Genomic DNA, 22,004 nt, shown 5'->3' with positions numbered 1-22,004 from the left:
ACCTTTGGGATGTGGTGGGATGGGAGATTTGCATCATGCATGTGCAGCTGACAAATCTGTAGCAACTATGTGATGCTATCATGTCAATATGGACCAGACTCTCTGAGGAATGTTTCCAGTACCTTGTTGAATCTATTCCATGAAGGATTAAGGCAGTTCTAAAGGCAAAAGGGGGTCCAACCCAGTACTAGCAAGGTGTACCTAATATATATCAGACAAGGAGAAGTCTAGTCGCTGGACTGAACACAGTAATGAACGTTTGGTGTCACCCCAACCAGAAGAGGCAGACAACAATGTTGACTGACAAATTGAGAAGACAGATCTTTAGGAATGAATGTCAAACTTGTAATCAACAGGTTTCCAACTAATGCATGGGGATTTGACAGAAGGTTCTAGCAGTTGTATTTAGCAGTAAGAATATTGTTATAAATGACCCCGAGTAGCGGGATTAAGCAGCTGTATGGATGGATGGATGATAGCCACTTGATGTCCACCCCAATGACTGAGAGAGGTGGAGGGGTCCCATGACAGCTTCAAAGCCTCATTTGCCAGGCACAGCTGCATGAAAATAACAATTGAATCAGGAATCAGAAAACCTAAATCTCTTTTGGGACAACAAAAACCCAAAGCCGTGTTGCTGGTGTAGGAGTGGAGGGGAGGCGTGTTCATTGCAGACTCCTCCCCACCTCTCTCAGGTCAAACCAGAGAGGGCAGTGAGTTTACAGAGCATCCACAAGTAGGTCTGCATCGCTACAAGTAGGTCTACCTCCCCTCTTCCAAGTTTGCTTTCATTTATCTAGACTGTTTCTGGCTTCCAGATCCCCTGATAAATCTGATGACATGAAAGTGCACTGGATTCTTGATTGCAGTGGCCAGGCACATGAACTGTATGTAGCAAGGTTAACTTGGGGTATATGCCCACTTCAGTGGTTGGTTGGTTAGCCAACGATGGCAGGTTTTGTCCCCTAGAAATCACACAGTGATTTTGCTGGTGAATGAATTCAGGCATCTTTATGCACACTGTCCGGTGATTTATATAAATTTGTGTAGATGTCAAGATGAATGTAGCCAAAGATGTTTAAAGCAAATATGGAATGGCACCTGTCATAACAGACCAAGTGGACTGCGTAGAGTCTGTATGTCAGACAACGCATAGTCATGAGATGGTCTGCACAGAATCCAGTTATCTTAGTATGGACGTATTTTCATACCTATAGCGGGAAGTAGTGTCAGAACAGCCTGAATGTTCTGAATGGAAACACAAGGGCCAAGTTAAGGTCCACAAGGATGAATAATAATAAGCTGGTTTGCTTCGCCTTAGGAGATGAACCTCAGGAAACATTTTTGCCCCAAGGCAACAGGAGCATAGAAGTAGACACTCTGTTGCCACTACATCCAAAAGAACCGTATGTATGTAACCGTATGTATGTAACCATATGTAATATCCAAAACGGCAGGTGCTTCTTAAACAGCCTAAAACTGATTGAATGAAACTCACTGTTCAGAAGAAGAAGGCTTGGAGTGGGTCTCAGACCTTACACAGATATCTCTTCGGGACCGGTGGCAAAACTGTAGTCTGTAGCAGTGGATCATTGTGGAACCATGGGGTCAGAGGTCATTGTATCCCCTGTTTGACTGCTCTGATGTAAGCCTTCCTGGTGCCGGCCTGTGTTTGACACAGCCTTGGCAAGCCACACCTGTCTCCATGCATGAGTCAAATGATCAAGAACTCACCACTTACTGGGAAACCTCCAGTAGCTAGCCAAGTAGTTGGTCAATATTAGAAGAGAACATCTGGGCATAATCAGTAAGATAGCAAATTCTCAACTGGGCGATGCACAATTCAGATAGTCTTAAGTATGCTTGGACTTGAAGCTGAGGCAGTGAGTGTCACCCAGGGACACCATCGTGAAGACTGCTGTGGACACCACAGAAAGCATTGCGGTTATCGTGTAGTACGTCTATTTAATGTGCACTTACACAGTGTCCCATGCTCGTCTTTGTCTGAGTCTGACACCGTATGTGTCTGTATGTTAATGTGCGCTACCTACACCACTTGGTTACTAAATAAATAAATACGTGTGTGTGCCTCGTCACTCAGCCTGCGCGTCGCCGTTACATCTGGAAAATGTACATTGAACTTTTTGAAAATGGCAGTAACCACAGAATTGTAAGAATTTTTGACCTAGCTAGGTCAATCAGCCAAAAAAACGTTTCTTGGCACCCATCTTCTGTAGAACACCTAATGCAGAACGTTGTCTTTCCTGGTGTCTTTCTCCCATTACTACTGTGTCGTAAGTCTACACACTGTTGCATCTCAGGTGCGGCCTTCTTCTTTTCTGCTCCTTCATTAAGATAACAATTTATTGATCCAGAAGAAAATTGTAGGAGTTGTGGAAAATAACCACTTTAATGATTCCTTCTCCAAACATTTTGTCTTTTTATACCTTCAACCATCAAAATATGGGTCTTTGAGTTCCTGGCTTAACCTTTTCATCTACTGTGATGCTGTGTAATATGCTGTGATTTGTCCAAGTCAGGTGAAAAGTGTTTTGGACTCTGGTTAGTTCAAGGAATATGTTTGTGTGTTGCTTTACCCATCACATAGTTTGTCAAAGATGCTTGCTACCGTTAATGATCTGTCTAGAATGAAGAATTCAAGACTTGTTCTATCGAGAATTAATCTTTTAAATTTATTATAGGTGTTTGACACGTAATCATCAACATTTTCTATTGAAATCTCAACATAGTCTCATATTCCTATGCCATGTCTGTTGAGATCTTTCCAAATCTCACATTTGCTGCAATATATAAGTACACCACCGATGGTATGCATGGTGCATTGTTAAATAAACGAGACTCAGAGGTGGTTGGAAATTACACAAATAGATGCTGGCATGTAGCTGTCTAGAGGAAACATGCCAACACTATCAGATCACATAGTTAAATGGATTTCACACTGATTACATTGGAAATGTACATTTCCATGAAATTACAGTAATTAGAACACCAGATATTTACCTTTTTCACAGACCTGTTGAATTATAAAATGTATTAGATTAGAAATATCATAAAACTACCATTTAGTCATATCAACGGGATGCCTTGTTTAGCAGTAGGACCCAAAGCATTCCACGACAACAGGAACTGAAAACAAGAAAAAGAAAAAAAAGCAGAACTGCTTCCTGGTTCAACACCTGTGAAAACTCTGAATTGTTTAATTACCAAATATAAGACTGAGAACTTATTTTAGTCGGTTGTATTGTTTTAGTGAGGTTTTCCCAGTGAAAATTAAGTGCTTAACACATTCTTGAAATAGGGTTTCTGCCACTATTACTTCTAACACAGTGCAAGCCAAATGACAAACAAACAATCGGCATTCCCTGAACTGTCATACTGTGCTTATTTTATGGAGAAAACTCTGAATCCTCAGCTATTTAAATAATAGTCCATCGAACGAGGATCATTCTGCAGAGCTCCCCCCCCCCCCCCCCCCCCCAATCACTGAAATGAAAAAAGTTTCAACAGGAGATTGAGATTAAACCTGCTGGGGCTGTGAACTATTGCCAATGGCAGACGGTTTAAAATCAATGTATAGGAGCTTTGAGGACTCATTCCCCCATAATCCCCCAAGGCTTCCTGGAAGGCCGTTCCTGTGCGTGGGTAATTGTGTGTGGGACAACCAGGCATCAGCCACTGCCTGAGGCAATAGAATGTGGCAGCGGTGCAGTTGAGCAGCTCTGAGTAAGACATGCATGGGGCATGAATGACACCACACTGCATCTGTGCATTAATTCCACTAGACTGACTCCCTTCAAGTTCCTGTAATTTGTCCATTATTCAGCGATATCAAGGCTGATAATAAGCACCTTTTGTCTGCACAGCTCGAGTCTCTTGTTGTACATCAAACAGTGTTCTGGTGCAACATGATCCTTGCGTTGTAATCCATTGCAAGCAGTGCAGTGTTCTTGCGCGCGCTAATGATGTGCTCATTAATGAGCGACTCATGACGCGTGAGTGGAGAGAGTGGCGGAGAGGTGCTTTAGAAGAAGCATAATTACCTGAGATGGGATTTCACAGCCTCCACAGCCTTTTCGGAGCTTAAATCTAAAGTGCCTCGACTCTCCCAACCTCAAAGCTTGTGCTAATGACAGTTTTGCTGCCATGCCTAACTGTTTTCTCCTGCCATTAGGTAGGCCAGAAATAGAGGAATGAAATTATACACAACCATGTGACGATTTTGTAACAATGCTCGTCGGAGTGCCAGCATGCATAATTCTCCTCTGATGATCTAATGTATTCACCGCAAGCCTGTTTATGAATTCACACACATGTCTAATGACTTGTATTGCTTCCATGGATGGATGGGTGTGTCCCAAGACGTTTGATATTTGAATATGCGGCGAACATTCACACAGACATGCCTTGCCCGGCCTTTTGGGTTCTGCAGCTCTGCTAAGACATGTTTTAGGAAAGTGATGGACCGAGTGTCAATTTGCTCATGGTCAAAGATTTCTCATGCTTTGAGAAGCTCTGACTCCTGAATGCGTACCAAAAGTTTGATGTATTCCAGAAGGAGTTTGACAGAGAGCTCCACTAAAAGATACATCGACTTAAAGAGCACTTTCTTCCTTCCATGTCTCATTTCCCGCTAATATATCACCTGAGGCATCCTAGTGATAGCCTCTCTCCAGACTTAAGGGCAGGAGGCAGTAGCCATAACAGCAGGGATGGGTGACTGTGCTGAAACACCTGGGACTGAAACAAGGTGATTAACAGGTTCTGCGTTTTACTTCACCACTGGTGTTGATATGAGATTTGGTGAGTCATAACCATGAAGTGCACATCCACTGTCTTGGAATATGGGTTTTTATTCACAACCCCATCAGAATACCACTTACTTGGAAATTTTCCATTGGAGTTGAATGTTCACTGCGTGTTCACTCTGGGAGAAGGTGCCGTATTTCCAGCAGGAGGTGGCGAGTCCCCCTCTCGTTACCTGTGTATTTAATGAAACTCAGTTATGCTCTATAGCTCTCAGTACTTGTGCTTATTGTTGGGCCATTATTTTTGGTCATTTGTCACGTCATGGAATTCCATGATAAATCCATGAGGAACCTAAAAACAAATTTATGACACGTAACTCCACTTTATGATGTGACATAATGACTTAAACAGGATGTTCTTAGTTGGAATGAGGAGGCTCGTGGTGTCCATGCTGGAGAATGGGGTCTGAATCTGTAGAAACGTGAGGAGGGCCTTCACCATAACGCCGGCAATAACGGCTGATCTCATCAGTGCAGCCCTGGGTGATCGGAGGCTGCCAGTGTGGAGGCAGAGCTGGGATTAGATTAGCCTGAATGCTCAGCAGGATTACGCTCACAAGCCATGCGGTCCGTCATGCAGCTTAACATTTGCACATTAAACCGCATTGCTTCTTCCGGCACTTTCTTCTTCTCTCCTCTACTCTCTTCTCCTCCCCTCTTTTCTTCTCTTCTCCTCTCTTCCCCTGTCTTCTCCTCTCCTCTCTTCTCCTCCCCTCTCTTCTCCTCTCCTCTTCTCTCTTCTCCCCTCTTCTCTTTTTTCTCCTCTCCTCTCTTCTCCTCTTTTCTTCACCTCTCCTCCCCTCTCTTCTTCTCTCCTCTTTTCTTCTCCTCCCCTCTCCTGCCCTCTCCTCTCTTCTCCTCATATATTCTCTTCTCCTCTCCTCCCCTCTCCTCTCTTCTCCTCTCCTCCCCTCTCCTCTCCTCTCCTCTCCTCTATGCACAAGCTTCACTTGGACACTTCTATTTTCTATCCTACCATTCTTGCTGATTTAATCACTTAATCATAGTCACATCTATGCATTTTTAAACACTAATGAACTAATTAACAATGTTTTATCAAACAGCACATAACAAAGATCATATAAGAATTATGACTGGTTTTATGGAGAATTATGCTGAGTACTGAGTACTGAACTGTACTGAGTACTGAACTGCACTAAGCACAGTTTAAACTGCTGAATCAGTGTCACTTATTCGCAGATGTTTGGACGCATAATGTAATGAGACCTAGTGATTCAGTTACTTGCTTCTGTTTTGCTCACATCTTTTCAAGCTTTTTTCTTCCCTACCTTATGTAGCTGTCCCACACACTAATCCTTTCTCTCATTCTCTGTCTCTCTTATTCTCTCCCTCTTTCCCTTTGCCCCATCCCCACTCTTTCTATCATCCCTCCCTCCCTCCCTCCCTCTCTCTGATGTTTCAGGTGACTCACTGCTAAAGCACAATGGTATGAAATTCACCACCAAGGACAAGGACAATGACCACTCAGAGAACAACTGTGCCTCCTTCTACCACGGCGCCTGGTGGTACCGCAACTGCCACACGTCCAACCTGAACGGGCAGTACCTGCGCGGCCAGCACACGTCCTACGCCGACGGCATCGAGTGGTCCTCCTGGACTGGCTGGCAGTACTCACTCAAGTTCACCGAGATGAAGGTCCGGCCCACGCGTGAAGACAACAAGTAACTGGTGGGGGAGGGGTGGGGGGGGCAGTGGGAGGAGCCAGACAGAAGAGAGTGCGTAGACTATGTGGGGGAGAATTGGGGACGTTGCCCACAGGAAATGCGCAAGGACTGTGTGGAATTGTAATGTTCTCCCCTGTTCTTGCGTGGATTTGTTTCCAAGCCTCTTTTTCGATGTCCGAACCTGATCCATCCCATTGTGCAGTGTTAGTCCTGCAACACATTAGACATCAGTTCCGTTCTTCTGATCACCTCTGTGAATAATTATTATGAAATAATGAAATTATTGTCCTTTTAAGCAAAAAGTAATCGTTGATTAAAAAAAAAAAAAAAAAAAAACTTTACAAAATAGAGACTGAGTAGATGTTGGAATTTAGCAAAGAAATGTGTAGCCTTTTGTTTCAGAAGACAAAGAATCATCCCTTCTCCCAGAGCGGCTTGTCTTGGGGATGGAAAGCACATTTTTCTATTCTGTTTTATTGTCATCTTTTCAGTCGGTGCTTTGTCAAGCACCTGCAGCAGGTCACACCTCTGCCACCCGCCTCTCCTGCAGTGAGGGAAGGCCATTGCCGTGGCAACTTTCAGAGTAATGGGCCCAATCAGAACAATTCTTCATTCTTGACAACTCAACGGTACCATAAAACGCACAGCACAATTACCAAGGGGCTTATCGGAGGAGTGTCAGTGTGCCCGACGCACAACGTCCACTGTTCATGAAGGGTTTGTTTTGTCATGTTGTTTTGGAATTATTCATGACACCCCAGTTTTGTAATTATTCTTGCTAAACCAGGGTGACAGTGAGGTGATTTGATTCATTTTACTGTTTAGTGGTCAGAGGTGTACTGTATACTGTCAATAAACTGCTATAATTTTGTTTACTGATAACCAACAGAGCACAGCCAGCCTAATCCAGTGTCTAATGCATTTCATTAGCATATTTGCTAAGTCGGTAAGTTTCTGATTTATTAGGTGATTTCCCAGTTCGGCTGTCTTTACTTTTAAAATGAAACCATCACTTCCCCCCACACTGCCATTAGGTCACTGAAAAATGTTTCTGTGCTTTTTGGGGGCGGGGCGTGGCAAAGCTGCCCATAGGTGTCCTCCAATCAGGAGGAGGGGGTGGGTTCAGGCATGAGTTTACCTTGAATAAACCTTCATGCAAACTGCACTGCACACTTCTGCATTCATTCATGCACATTCACTGCACATAATTCATTCATGTTATATCGCTCCGTTTCATTTATAAGTCAGTTTTTGCATTTCTGTAACTCAGTGCTAAAATGAATAAAAACCAAATAAAGCTGCAAACTCTATCTGATCAAAGTAAACCCATCATTGGGTGCATACTGGGTGAGTTTTGGACTAAACACTGAATGAGTTATGAGCACACAGTACGGGGTTAAAGTCTTAGAAATATATATGCTATTTTATCTGTGTTGCATTGTAGTTGTAAATTGGTTATTGTGTTAGGTGGAAGGTGTCTGCACTTTATAAAAAAAAAAAAAACTACAACTGTTTTTGTAGTAATGTGTCAACTTTATGTTTCTGCTGAACAAAAGAAATGTAAGAAGTGATTGTGAGAATGAAACAGCTTCCCCCACAGTCGCAGCCCTGCCATTTCAGGCACATCACTTTGTCACAGACTGAAATGTAAAGACGAAATGTCTGGTTATTCAGTGAAAGGTCAATATTTATGTGCTGAAATCCTAACTCACTGTCAAAGGAGCCTGGAATTACAGTCCAATAAATGACTGTCAGTGACCCATCAACTGTAACGGACTGAAGCAAGCTGACAGTTTTTATCAAGATTATGACAATTTTACTTTCTCAATAAGCAGAGCCTGGGGCCATAGCTAGCAGTCATTGCTGGTAAAATCATTTTGACAATGTATGATGCCCTATAAATGGAATTGGTTTGACAGCTAAAATATTCCCCTCAGACACTGGTGGAGGGCTTTTTGTGTAACAAGTGTTCCTATATTCTATCTGGCAATAGAAGTGCTAATTTCATTATCTGGGCTATTTCACAGTGAGCATACAGCTGTCGACGGCCACTCCACGTTACTGACCCACTCTTCGGTTTACTGATAAACACGAGAGAAAGCTGCAGTCGCTTGTGGTGCTGAATTACTACAAAAGCCAAATGGGCATGTTAGAGGCTTTCTGGTCATTTTTTTAATGCAAAATGAAGGTGTGGGAGTGTTGGTGAAACACTAGGCTTTGTCACTCTCTGAACTCAGGATCCCCCTGCTGGAGATCCGTGAAACTGCACCCATCCTGTGGACCCTGATGAGAAATTGTCCACATCTTTGCTCCATACATTTATGGCGGGATGATTGCACCGCTCCGTTCTGCGGCATGTCCTCAGTCTTCTCTAAGACCAGCTGCTTGACTCTGACCGTCTCTGCATATTTGAGGGGCTTAGGCCTTTGTGAATTAGGAAACAACGTGAACCGTGCCAGGATTTGTCTTAGAGGAACTTCAGTCATTCAGGATTCAACGCGCTCCCCTACAGGTAACAGGCTCGTTCCAACAGACTTTTCTGCTTGTCTTGACAGCAAACATCTTAGTTTTTCTTTCCTATTTTCGTTGTTTTCTTTCTTTCTTTTTTCATTTTTGTTCTGAGTCCTGTTCAGTGCTTTGAGTGATATTTAATAAACATTAAGAATTTATAAAGTATTTCCCTTCAAATTGTCTCGTGTGTTTCTCTAAGGCAGTGGTTCTCAAACTGTGGTACGCGTACCACTGGTGGTACGCAGAGCACCCCGCGGTGGTATGCCAGATGAGCTCGGAAAATAAAAGATGCTTTGAGTTTTTTTTTTTTTTTTTTTTTTTACACAACACATTTTTTTAATTAAAACAGAATTATGACAAGTCCTGAAATTCAGAAACTAAAAGGGATGACTCTATTTGCGGAGAAAATGTCGCTAAACAGCTCGATCTGGTGCATCTTTCAAACGACACAGTCACTCGCAGAATTGATGAAATGGCGAACAACGTCAGACAAACATTGACCGAGAGAATTAAAATGAGTAAATGCTTCTCACTGCAGTTAGATGAATCCATAGATGTCGCAGATTTAGCCAACTTGCTCGTTTCCGTGCGATATGAGTATGAGGGCATGTCGCACGAAGACTTTTTGTGCTGTAAACCCCTACCAACACGAACTACAGGAGAACTACATTATAACATATGTGTGTAATGAGCAGGGTTGCCAACTTTCACGCATTGAGCGTGAGACACACGCATTTGACCGTCTTCACACGCCACACATCCGATTTCTCACGCCGACAAAAAAAATCTAGTTTATTTACCTCTGATCCACATCTATGATTCAATGAGTTACTAGTTCGCTCTGGCACCAACCACCGCGATATAATACTTATCTTGTGTCCATTTTACATCCTCCCGGTAACAATTTACGTTCGCTAACCCCCCGTCAACAACTTAAACTCGCCAAACAGCTTTTTCTTTTTTTTTTTTTTTGGGGGGGGGGGGGGGTGGTACGTGGAGGTTTTTCGTTTGACAGTTGGTGGTACTTTGTGTAAAAAGTTTGAGAACCACTGCTCTAAGGTAATCATATCTGTGAATTAGTCTTAGATGCTCAACAGCCATGGGTCAGTTCATTGTGGCCAAGTGGGTCAGTTCATTGTGGCCAAGTGGGTCAGTTCATTGGCAGGTGACCTACCAGTCAGGCCAGGCACAGGATATTAAGAAAAATGCTTTTTTGGCATATGCATGAGCATACACTGTCTCACCCAGTCTCACACTGTCTCATGCTATGTCACACTGTCTCTCGCTCTCTTACGATGTCAATAGGTTTTTACTGGCAATGACACAAAACACTCTTTTTACTGAAGACCTGGCGAGCATCTTAGTCATGTCTTTCATGTGAAAAAAAATGTATCTGTGCTCAACAGTAACAACGACAGAAAAAGAAACCATGGCAAATGTTTTTCATCTCTGCCGTAAGGACGGCTACGGACCGCCAGAGCTCATTAAAAGTATGCAGGCATGAAACATTCATATAGGCATGAAAGCAGGTTGGAGTCAGAGCAACAGCCTTCTTCCAAACGACGAGTCATATCTCAATCTGACAGAAGAGTGCTCACAGCCTCGTTGCCCTGGGAGAACAATTTAAGAAATAGGGCCAACTTTACAGTATTCGACGTGTTTACGTAGCTGTAGTAAAAGAGTAATGTTTGCTAGTCGTCAGTAGAATGGAAAGGGCTGAGCTCAACTTGTCTAAGTGTTGTGTAGCTCTGGAAACTCCCTGACGATTACCGTGATAGCAGGTAAAATGTCCCATCACATCATAACGCAAATTATTTTACAGTAAAAGTTATTGTGTAACAGAAGCTCATTAGCATAATAAGCAGTGGTGATTTTTCTGGTTTTGGAATGTCAGAGAATAGTTCTCAATGTGAGCGTGATGTTTGATGTGTAATTAAATAAAGAATAAGTATTACTGGATCATTGTTCTGTAGTTTTGATATCACAGAATCATTGCAGTCAAGTTGTTGGGAAATTCCTTCCCATAAACATTGATGCCATGAATATTCTGTGAGTTCTGGAAGACAGTTCTTCTTCAGCATGAGGAATCTTCAGTGTGAGGATAATGTCAGTTGTTTAACGTGGTTTTGCACAGAGCCCACATGGAAGCACTCTGTAGAATGAGTCATCAGATGAGTGACCTATTCACACTCTGTCTTGGTACCACAAAACGAGGTTACTTCTCAACTGCCTGCCATGATAAAATCCCTTAGGACAGATGACTTCTGAAATAATATGACGCTATGACATTCACACATTCACTGACCATATAAGTCTCTTCAATGCTTGACAAAGCATTGTTTTGCTCTCTCCCACTTTGATCCTGTCCTGTTCTCTCTGTGTAGTGTGTGCATGGGAGGTACGTGTTAGCATACTTTAAGGAGTTCAGTTTATTCATGCACCACACCAGGGGGACAGGTGTTCCTCACCCACAGCTACCACACCAGGGGGACAGGTGTTCCTCACCCACAGCTACCACACCAGGGGGACAGGTGTTCCTCACCCACAGCTACCACACCAGGGGGACAGGTGTTCCTCACCCACAGCTACCACACCAGGGGGACAGGTGTTCCTCACCCACAGCTACCACACCAGGGGGACAGGTGTTCCTCACCCACAGCTACCACACCAGGAGGACAGGTGTTCCTCACCCACAGCTACCACACCACATGCAGCCCACCATGAAGTCCCTCATCTCAACATGTATCACTTCTGCATTTTGCAGTGGTGTCAAAACCTTTGGATCACCCCGTTCACCTAACCAATTCTTACTTGTCCATTAGGGTTTTTTTAATCTATGACAAACATGGAATAACTGATTGCAGATGAAATTTTAGTGAACAAATTAAGATATTTGTTTTGTTCTAAACGGTAGCTTTGTCACAGTGGAAAATAGCCAAATCTGTTGGTGTTAGGTGAGATTCTACTATCTTTCACACATTCTACTACCAGCACACCCAGGCTTGGCTTCTGTACCCCTGCTGTGGCACAGTGGTGTGTGCAGGCCCCATGTGGCGTCCTCCCGGCCTGATGTGTGCGTGGCCACCTGTGCGGAACAATCAATAGCCTGCAGCATGGGTCAGGCCTCTACAGCACTGGCTCAATGTGCAAAGCCATTACTAGCTATGCATGCCTACATGGTGATTTAAGAGGTCTTTGAGATCTCTCTTTACCGCCCACCTGCAACAGTAATTTTGATGCACTGGTCCCTGCTGTGATTGCATTTTAATGAAAAACAGGCAGGCATAGCCCTGGTCTCCTATAAGCCAGTAATTGATTTGTGGTGAAGAATGCCCCCATAGAGGTGAATGGTTTGACTCGAGTCATTAATCCCTTCATCCTGGCATTGAAACTCCCTGCCCACCACCTCTCCACCCTTTTTAAAGCAGTATTTGCTGATTACTAATTCTTGAATGAATGAATGAACAAACGAATGAATGAATGAATTTATATAGCGCCTTTCAAGATACCCAAGGTCGCTTTACAATTTTAACACAGGTAGAAGTCCTACATGACCAATCACACACCGATGAGAAGCGACAGCCAATCACACACAGTGTCCTCTCTACTGGAAACCACACCCCCTGGAGGACTGAAGCCACACCCCCTGGGGGACTGGATGGGGTGCAGGAAGGGGGGAGAGAGGACAGACCCTAGTGACAGAGCACCAGCCACCACTGGGCATACAAACACACACACACACATTCATGCACACACACTCAGATAACGTTTTTTATTGAACATGAAGAAACACACTCAGGCAGAATTTGTCAGGGAACACCAATTTACCTAACCTCCATGTTTTTGGACTGTGGGAGGAAACCTGAGACACCGGAGGAAACCACTCAGATAGGTGTTGAACCCAAGATCCCAGTGCTAATTACTAAGTTACTAAGTTACTAGTTCTTAGTTGTCATTGTTCCTCTATTTTCAACACCCCTTTTCATAGATTTTGATCATTTATAATACCGATATGGATAACTGATTTCACATCTGTGCCCAATGTCTCTCGCTATTACGTCAGATGTGTTTACACTGTCAAATAAATGAAACGAAACAAATATCAGCATATTGTGCATTTCATCTTCATAAAACCTTGTGGACTTGTATTGGGTGTGTGGGGGGCCTGTTGAATCATCTGTAGTCCAGCACATAGCGTACTACAGCCTGTATACCTACAACACACACAAGCACGTGTAGAAGGCAAAGAAGTGGGTTAATCTGAGGACAAGATTCACTAAATTCATGATGCAAAAAATGCATAATGGGTTTTAAACAGATCTTGTGGAATACCCATTTAGAGACAAAAATAACAGTGTTACCTGTTATGATTAAAATCTACAACCAATAAACCAACACACACGAAGTCACAAGACATTTGGGGTATGATTGTATTACAAGAGGGTTTGTATTGTGTTGTTTGTATTGTATTGTATTCCAGCATTTATAACTATGATCGAAATAAATTTCTGGAAAATGAAAGTAGGGTGGGCTATAAATTTAATAACATATGAAACACTTTGTGTTTATCTATACACATGCCATAATACACATATTAGGCATTATAAAATGTAAGCAAAATCCATAATAAAGAAATTCTATACAAATATTAATAGTCACAGACTAGGGGGGTATTTAGCATTCAAAAAGGTGCCCAGAACAGGGTGTTTCATCAAATGTCTTAGGTTGTGCATTATGATGAGAACGCCCTGGGATAACAGTAATAGTGTATGTGTGTTACTGGGTCTAAAACACATCACAACTGCGTTGTCACTACATTTATGGTTGCTCTTATTTATTTTGAAGTGAAAATATTATTTACAAATACAACTATGCTTAACTAACAAGCTAATTGTATTCTAGGTCTGCCCTAAATGTTTTGAGTTAATTTGAGCCTTTGTTTGATTTGGATTTTATATTATTCTGTTATTGTAGTAAAGGTTGTTACGTTTGGCTATATTGGAGTTTGATAATATTCACGTCCCCAACAAAGAATCTGCCGGGTTGTATAATGGGAACCTTCTAAAGCGCAGGTCTGTTGTCCACCTGTAGGTGGCGTAGTTCTGCCCGGTTTGTGCTACATCAGCAACACCTGACTAATGCTGTGAAGGGTCGCTGAAGTGTGAACAACACCGAGAGTGAAAACTCGTTATCTCAGGGGTTTCTGACGGTTTTGCCAGGCGACTTCATTTACCTGTGACTTCTGTTAAAATATAATATATGACTCTATAGATGCAGATGTTTCCAGTGCGTTTTTCTTTTCGATGGATTTGTGAATTGAGCCTTTATAAATAATAAAACTTATTAAATAGTCTTTGTGAATGATATATTGCCCATGTGTCCAAAAATCCACTGAGAGAAACAACAGCTAGGCTACTTTACACTATTGCTACATTGAAAGAACATAGCTGATGGGAGAGGTAGTTCAACGTGGTTTTAGGCTGCAATGATCTGAAAGAATAAGAAACGATGGAGGACTTCGGGGCAGCACGTTGTTTTACAACTGGGACTTTCCATTGTAACGGATGTGATGATGAAGAACCCAAGTTCTAAGTAAAGAGAGAGAGAGAGAGAGAGAGAGAGAGAGAGAGAGAGAGAGAGAGAGAGAGAGAGAGAGAGAGAGAGAGAGAGAGAGAGAGAGAGAGAGAGAGAGAGAGAGAGAGAGAGAGAGAGAGAGAGAGAGAGAGAGAGAGAGAGAGAGAGAGAATTTAATTTAATTCGACGGAATATGTAAAATCTAGAAACAGAGGCTAAACTTCTGGCCCTCCTTCTGAGGAAACAGAGTGTATACATATATAATATCTCGTAATTTCCGCGTTCAGACGGGGGATCCCCGCTGTAAAATGTACCTGAAGAGTCGCTGGTGCTTCATATACGCGTTTCAGCCCACTGGATTAGTCACAGTCATCAATCCATTTGACTGTTTTAGGGAACTGTGAAGGACTTCCTCGTTATCTTGGCAGTACCATGGCATCCGGGGCAGGTGTAGACACACCAAGCGTAGTTTCGTCCGCGCCGGGTGAGAACGAGTATCCGTCGGGCTTCCCTCGGAGCATCTGTGACGACGTCCCCAAGGAGAAGTACCTGTGTAGCAGCTGCAGTAACGTGTTGAATAAAGCGCACCAGACCGTGTGTGGCCACCGCTACTGCCTGGCCTGCATCAACTGGCTTATAAGGTAAGGGGTTTTTCTTTATTGGGCCTTCCAGATGTGTCTTCCACATGAAGATAAATAACATTTATTTATTGTTTCATTATTTTGTATCTCATGTTATTCTTTCTTCGTTTCCCCCCCCCAAAAAACCCCAGAAACAACAAGGACCTGGTGTGTACAAAGTGTAAAGACGACCCCAACAGCGAGAGTGACACGAGCATGTTAACGCTTGACCGCGTACGTACAGCCAGTTACTAGACCTGTGATAGTTTTGCTTTTGCTTCTCTCTCTCTCTCTCTCTCTCTCTCTCTCTCTCCGATTTGTGTGTATTTAAAGTATGCCCTGGAAGTCGTCACAGATAAAAGTTTTTCCACTATTTCCCTTTATCAGACTAGATGGATGACATCACACCAAATGCAGATTTGGTTTTTGCCAAAACACACACACACACGCATTCTCTCTCTCTCACACACACACACACACACACACACACACACACTCACACGCAGTCTCTCTCTCTCTCACACACACGCACACACACACACACTCTCTCTCTGTCTCATCATACACACACACACACACACACACACACACACACACACACACACACACACACACACAACATGGGAGAGAGTAGAAGTGTGTGAAATGCGGGAAGACTGTTGTGAATTGTGGTCTGTTTTTTTAGACACCTAGGAACTTGAACTTAGTCTATATAGATGGATCTTCCCAGAAGACCAACCATTTATTGTCTGGCCGAGTCCAAAACCTGTCTGGGAAATTGCTCCTCTTGGGTATTTAAGATAGACCATGGTGGGCTTCTATGTCTCCAGCTCTCTGGGTGTCCCATAATTGTGCTGTTCGTGCAACATTTCCCTTTTTACCATACTCTAATGAACTGATCTTAACACACATGCTGTGTTGTAGAGCGACACGGATACTCTGTTTTAAATGTATACTAAGGCCCTTAAATGGAGGCAAACGGCAGCAGGTGAACATGCTTCATCAGCCGTAACTCTGGCTTAAAACCCAGATCGGCCCTGTGAAGGAACTGGGCCGGACTCATTTAGACACAGATTTGATTATACCAAGAATACTGTGAGTCTTGGACCAGGCCGGGAAAGTTGGTGTAATTTCCCCAGTTTTGTGTGTGCAGTTCTTCAACGACGCTGCCATCAATAAAGAGATCCTGGAGCTGAAGGTGCACTGTGTGAACCAGGGCTGTCCCTGGAGGAGCACACTGAAGAACTTTGAGGTACTTTCCACCAATTACACAGTCGAAATGGAAACCACACGGTTATACAGGTTGATCATGAAGTCTCGCTGGTAAACAAGACTGCGAAAGGCTTTAACGATTATTCATGAGTTAAAATACAAACTGTTTTATATAAAGACATGAACGAAAACACAATATATCACATTTATAGTCTGTAGTATACCTGCTGGTGTTTTTAGGAAAAAAAAACATTGATACCATGTTGAATTATGAAGGTAGTTTGACTACATTGCTTACAAACAACAAATGAAACTAGATGTCAACTAATGATGTGAACTACTGATGTCAACTACTGATGTCAACTACTGATTCTGTTGGTGTTCATCTTTTTTTCTCTCCTGGTGAATGCCTCTGGTATTCAGATTTGTCACTGTGGCTTGTAACAAGTTACAGGGCTTTCCCTTCAGCAGTCTGTGTTTTTGGGAGGGAATGCTCGTGGCTGCCTTCTGCGAGTCTTTTGATGTCATTTGTAGAAACAAAATTTACAGCCTACCCGGAAAAGAATAAATGTTCTTTCTCAGATGCTTCTGGTGTTATGTAATCAGTTATTTGGGATCACAGTAGCATGCTGACTTTCCAGTGTGGATTTTTTTTGGTACTCGAATTTCCAACTCAGGCTGGGCTTTGGACAAAGGAAAGAGATTTTCTGGTCATTTCACTTCACAATGCAACCATGAGATACTCCAGAGTACAGCTGTAGTTACTTCAACCTCGGTCCAACCACTGAGATACTCCACAGTAAGGCATTAGCTATTTCAACCTCAGTCAAACTGCCAGAGAAAGATTACTTTTCATTTTGGAAAAGATCCACAGTCATCTTCCTACAGTGCCTTTGAGCCCTTCTTCAGTGTAAGCATTCTCACTGTGGATTGCCATTTCCAACTTCATAGCTCTCAACTTTTGAGGTTGGCATCTTTTGCCTGAGAGTTCTTTGACTCTGACAGTGTCTGACTAACAAAGTTCTTTTCAGTTTTATGGTAGTTTTATGCCCTAGAGTCCTAAGAAAGCTTTCTAAAATGTTAAACTTCCCCCCTGAAGTGTTCTTATAGCTTTGGAAATAGATGTAGTCATACGGACCTACTTTTCTTTACAAAGAAAAATTTACATTATTCTAGAAGATATTGGTTAAAAAAAATCTTAGTTAGAGTATCACTTAATATCCCATACAACATATTATAAAACAACACGGCAGTGTCAGTAATGATGTCAGCATGTGACAGTGGGACAAGGACGTCAGTAAAAACATGACATATGTCTGCTATTAAAAACCTTGTTGCTAAAATGTGCTGACTGAAGCTTTTTAACGTCTGCTAGGAACACCAGAGTCAGTGCGAGTTTGCCCTGATCCCCTGCAATATCGGCTGTGGCTTGATGGTATTGCGGAAAACGCTGGCCACCCATCTGGAGAAAGGCTGCCCCAACAATAAGATCACATGTCAATCATGCTCGTGCACTATGACCCCTGCAGAACGCCAGGTATGACGAGTACCTGGCATCAGAAAAAACAACAGCATTGTGTTTAAAACATTTCTTGGTCTCTTTCTGTTCACAATCATACACACACATACGCAGACAAAGCAAAACATATTTTCCTCTGCTTGTACATTATATGCATATATTGTGTTTTAAATACACATGTTACAAGGTGATGTTGGTTGTACTTTTGTATTAGATAAATGTGTTGATCAGTATTTTCTGTAATGGTCACAAAAACGGGTTTTAAAGCTCTGAAGTTTGCCTGTACAACCTCATATTGCTACATTGGGAGCCATTTTTCAAGAGTAGTTTGGAAGAGGGAGAGACAGTTTGTCCTTGGTGAAGCCCCCGTGGACCACAACACAGGGGGGTTGTGGAAAATCTAAATAAATTCCCTAAACACAATGGGGTTATTGTTGCATAAAGATGTCATAACATTAAGACAGAGTTATGGGAAAATTTCTAAAAAAGAATAAGACCTTAAACTGCAAACATTTTATGTGTGAGTCACTGCTGATGTCAAATTTTTTAAAGGCAGTATTTTGGAGCAGAATATTCAATTTTATTAAATCAAATGATTAATTTGTATTTTAAATCAATTTCCTGTCACAGAAGCATTTGTGTGTTGATGCAAGTGACAAGAAGCCGGCAAAAGTAGAGAAACGTCAGAAGGCAAGTAAATAAACAACTAAATAAAGTGCATTAATTAAGTAGAAAACCTGAAACTTGGTGAAAAATATAAAACAGCTCTGGCTTTTATTCCTAAAGGCGGATCATTTATGAAACAGCTTTTGCATGGAGTATTTGTTTCTGCTGCTGTTCTCTGCGTGTGTTCCTTTGGGTGTGTGCTTGTGGCTGCAGGCACAACATATTCATCAGGCCTGATTTATATATTTATTTATGTTATTAGGATAATAAGCATGCAAGCTCGAAGCGGAAAGAGCCGTGTATCTTCTCCGAAGTTGGATGCACATTTAAGGTAAGCCTCTTTAATTAAATTGTTGCGTCACTACAAAGCCATTGTCGATATTTATTACTGCTATGAGGGACAAAAAAAACTTTTAACGCTGTATATGAAATTATGAAGGAGCTGACCTGATAAGAGAGATAACCAGTGATGTCCACTCACGCAGGGAAACACGGAGAAGGTGCAGGAGCATGAGACCTGTAGTCCCGTCTGCCACCTCCAGCTGCTTCTGGGGGCCTTCCAGGACCTCCAACCTCCAGCGCAGTCACTGCCAGAGAGGAGCGTCCAGTACCCGGGCCTGGGTGTGCTCCTCGCGGACGAGGGCCCGGCCTCCCACGCCTCACAGTGCCCCGGGGAGTTGGACTCGGACGGAGGGGACGGCGGAGTGAATGACAAGGCCCTCAGTCTTCACGACGACCACGCCGAGCTGGAGGTGGGCCGGCAGCTCCACGCACTGCAGCAGAGACTGCAGATCATGGAGAACATCATCTCGGCCCTCAACCGAGAGGTAGAGAAGACCCAGCTCTCCGTTGTGGCCCTGGAGAGTGATAACAACAGAAGCATGCAGATCGTGGAGCACTTGGAGACCGTGGTATGTCCCTTTATGAGGAAAATGTATCACAGCAAAACTTGCTTCGAGGTAAAATTGATTAGTGCTAACAAAGCATGTTTTATGAGCTTGTTGATTTATGTCTAGCAAAAATAGTGTTATTTTTAAGCTTAAATCACAATCTAACATGGTAACACCCCCCTGAGGAATGCCATATGGATTGTGTCTTCTAATCTCCTGCTAAACGTATATTAAGGATGTTCTAACCATTACTGAAGTACTTCATATTAACAGCGCAGTGTTCTTCATGCCCAATTAACAGATTTTACTGTGGTCATTATTGCTAACACTACACCAATTTTCTGGCACAGTCATAGTGGGTTGTACTTCTAACTAACTCCATTGCGGTAGATGGATATTGCACTTCACCATATGTAAGTCATTTCTCCTCTGCAGCAGTCAAATGTCACTATATAAACATCCTTGATATTTATACCAAATATCTTCAAATATCCTGCCAAGCTAGCCAGCTGAATCTTGGTGAGCTGTGTGGACGTGCAGCTAATGTTACACAGGGACAGAAAAGTGAATGTGTGTGTTTAGTTTCTCACAACATCTTCAAGGTCACATACTGTATATCAACAAGTTTAAGCGAGTTGATCCAGCAACACGTGGCTAACATTTAGGAGCTAACGAGAGTTGGCATTATCATCCAGGTAGTTTTATCTGCCGAGTCATTTGGACTGCTCCAGTCCTCTAGGGGCACTGCCTTATTGCATATCTTTTTTCCGACAAGCCAATTTATCAATTCATTATGTTTACGTTCCCTGTATGCCTCCTGACTTTGAATCTGGGATAAGTGAACCCCATGCCCAGGAATTACTACACTGCCTTCACAAAGTGCATTTACTGAAGATATCTTTCGAGTACCTTGACATTTCTTGGATGTCGAATTTGTATTTCAGCAACATACAGAATACACTGGGATATTCTACTTTATGACTAACATCAATATCACAGCGGCGGAATGTGAGCTGGTCCCCTTCCTGGCTGTGAGCAGTCAGATGATAAAGGCACATCATTATCACTGCTTTCGGCTGCACGTTGTCATGTCTGAATGGAGTCGCCGGGCGTGATTGTCCCAGTTCTCACGTTTCGCCTTTAAAGGCTGCGCATCCAGTGATAAAACAGATGCCTTCATTTCAAGGGAAAACCATTCAACCGTCAGCACTGAGAGTCGTATAGCAATCCTGCCATCCAATGAAAGGAGAGAAGTGGCTCAGAGGTCAGATCTTGCTGAGGGGTTCAGTGTCTCGGCGCTCCCTCTGTTACCGTACCTGGTCCCTCCGTGACGGTGGTGGCCAAAGGGTCGTTTATCTGATGCCGTTTTCAGGTTGCAGAGCAGCAGCAGAGGCTGATGAGGAAAGACACGCACATCGCCTCGTTACAGCAGAGCATCAGCACCCAGCACGATGTCTCCTACGACGGCACGTTCCTCTGGAAGATCTGCGATGTCAGTCAGAGGTTGAAAGAAGCCGCCAAAGGGCAAAGGAGCAGTCAGTACTCCCCAGGTATGCCCCCTCCGCCTGTCTCCACCCTCTCCACCTGTCTGCAGGACTATGATGCATGTGCTTAACAGCAGCAGGAGAGGCAATCCAATCCTTCCAATGATTTTAGGAAATTCCTTGAATTCCTGGAATATCTAAGAATTTGAATTAATTAAAGATGAATATTTCTGTCCTTTAGATCTTCATCATGATGTTTAGCTGAAATCCGCTGTAGTAGAGAAGAATGCAGCTGAGGTTGCATTGTCTGATTTGTCTATGTTGTTCAGCTTTCTATACATCCAGGTACGGCTTCAAAGTGTGCATGCGACTGTACTTGTTTGGAGATGGAGTGGGGAAAGGCACCCACATGTCTCTTTTCTTCGTCATTATGAAAGGAGAATACGACCCACTCCTTTCGTGGCCCTTTAAGCACAAGGTACAGCATGATCAGAACACCTGTGACCTGTGACCTATGACCTGTGCACATAAATCTCTCCCTTACATCCAGGCAACCACAGCTACAGACCCATAATAGTTACCGTTCCGAACGATGTGACAGTTGGTTTTATGATGAGCTTCTGCTGAGGGTCTTTTGATGGCTTCCCTCTCCCAGGTGACGTTCTTCCTCATTGACCAGAACCAGCGTGAACATGTGATCGACGCGTTCCGGCCGGACCTCTCGTCCGCTTCCTTCAAGCGGCCCGTCTCAGACATGAACGTGGCCAGCGGCTGCCCCATGTTCTTCCCTCTGTCCAAGCTTCATTCTCCCAAGCATGCCTACTGCAGGGATGACATGCTGTTTATCAAGTGTGTGGTGGACTCTTCCTCCTGAACACAAGAGGGCAGTGTGGGTGTGGCTGGTGGGAGTGGCTGATTGGACCTGACATCTAGGCCTGCCCATATATATATATATATATATATATATATATATATATATATATATATATATATATATATATATATATATATATATAT

The 22,004-nt window shown here is 43.0% G+C and overlaps 2 protein-coding genes across 2 annotated transcripts in view; both read left to right on the top strand.

Moving 5' to 3' along the window:
• fibcd1a (fibrinogen C domain containing 1a) overlaps positions 1 to 7,819 on the top strand; it is a 95,523-nt gene extending 87,704 nt beyond the window's left edge. Inside the window, exon 7 of the mRNA XM_077004126.1 lies at positions 6,250 to 7,819. Coding sequence (XP_076860241.1) covers positions 6,250 to 6,512 — 263 coding nt within the window. The 3' untranslated portion in view covers positions 6,513 to 7,819. The remainder of the gene's footprint in view (positions 1 to 6,249) is intronic.
• Positions 7,820 to 15,028: 7,209 nt separating this feature from the next.
• traf1 (TNF receptor-associated factor 1) lies at positions 15,029 to 21,922 on the top strand. The gene is made up of 10 exons (XM_077004125.1): positions 15,029 to 15,237; positions 15,369 to 15,450; positions 16,370 to 16,468; positions 17,804 to 17,965; positions 18,578 to 18,637; positions 18,876 to 18,944; positions 19,099 to 19,524; positions 20,876 to 21,053; positions 21,317 to 21,465; positions 21,643 to 21,922. The coding sequence occupies exons 1-10, from the start codon at positions 15,029 to 15,031 to the stop codon at positions 21,859 to 21,861; spliced, it is 1,653 nt and encodes a 550-aa protein (XP_076860240.1). The 3' UTR covers positions 21,862 to 21,922.
• The last annotated feature ends 82 nt before the right edge of the window (positions 21,923 to 22,004 follow it).

The sequence above is a fragment of the Brachyhypopomus gauderio genome, chromosome 4 (assembly GCF_052324685.1).
Source record: "Brachyhypopomus gauderio isolate BG-103 chromosome 4, BGAUD_0.2, whole genome shotgun sequence".
NCBI classification, from domain to species: Eukaryota; Metazoa; Chordata; class Actinopteri; order Gymnotiformes; family Hypopomidae; genus Brachyhypopomus; species Brachyhypopomus gauderio.
This window is presented reverse-complemented; position numbering and strand designations above follow the sequence as displayed.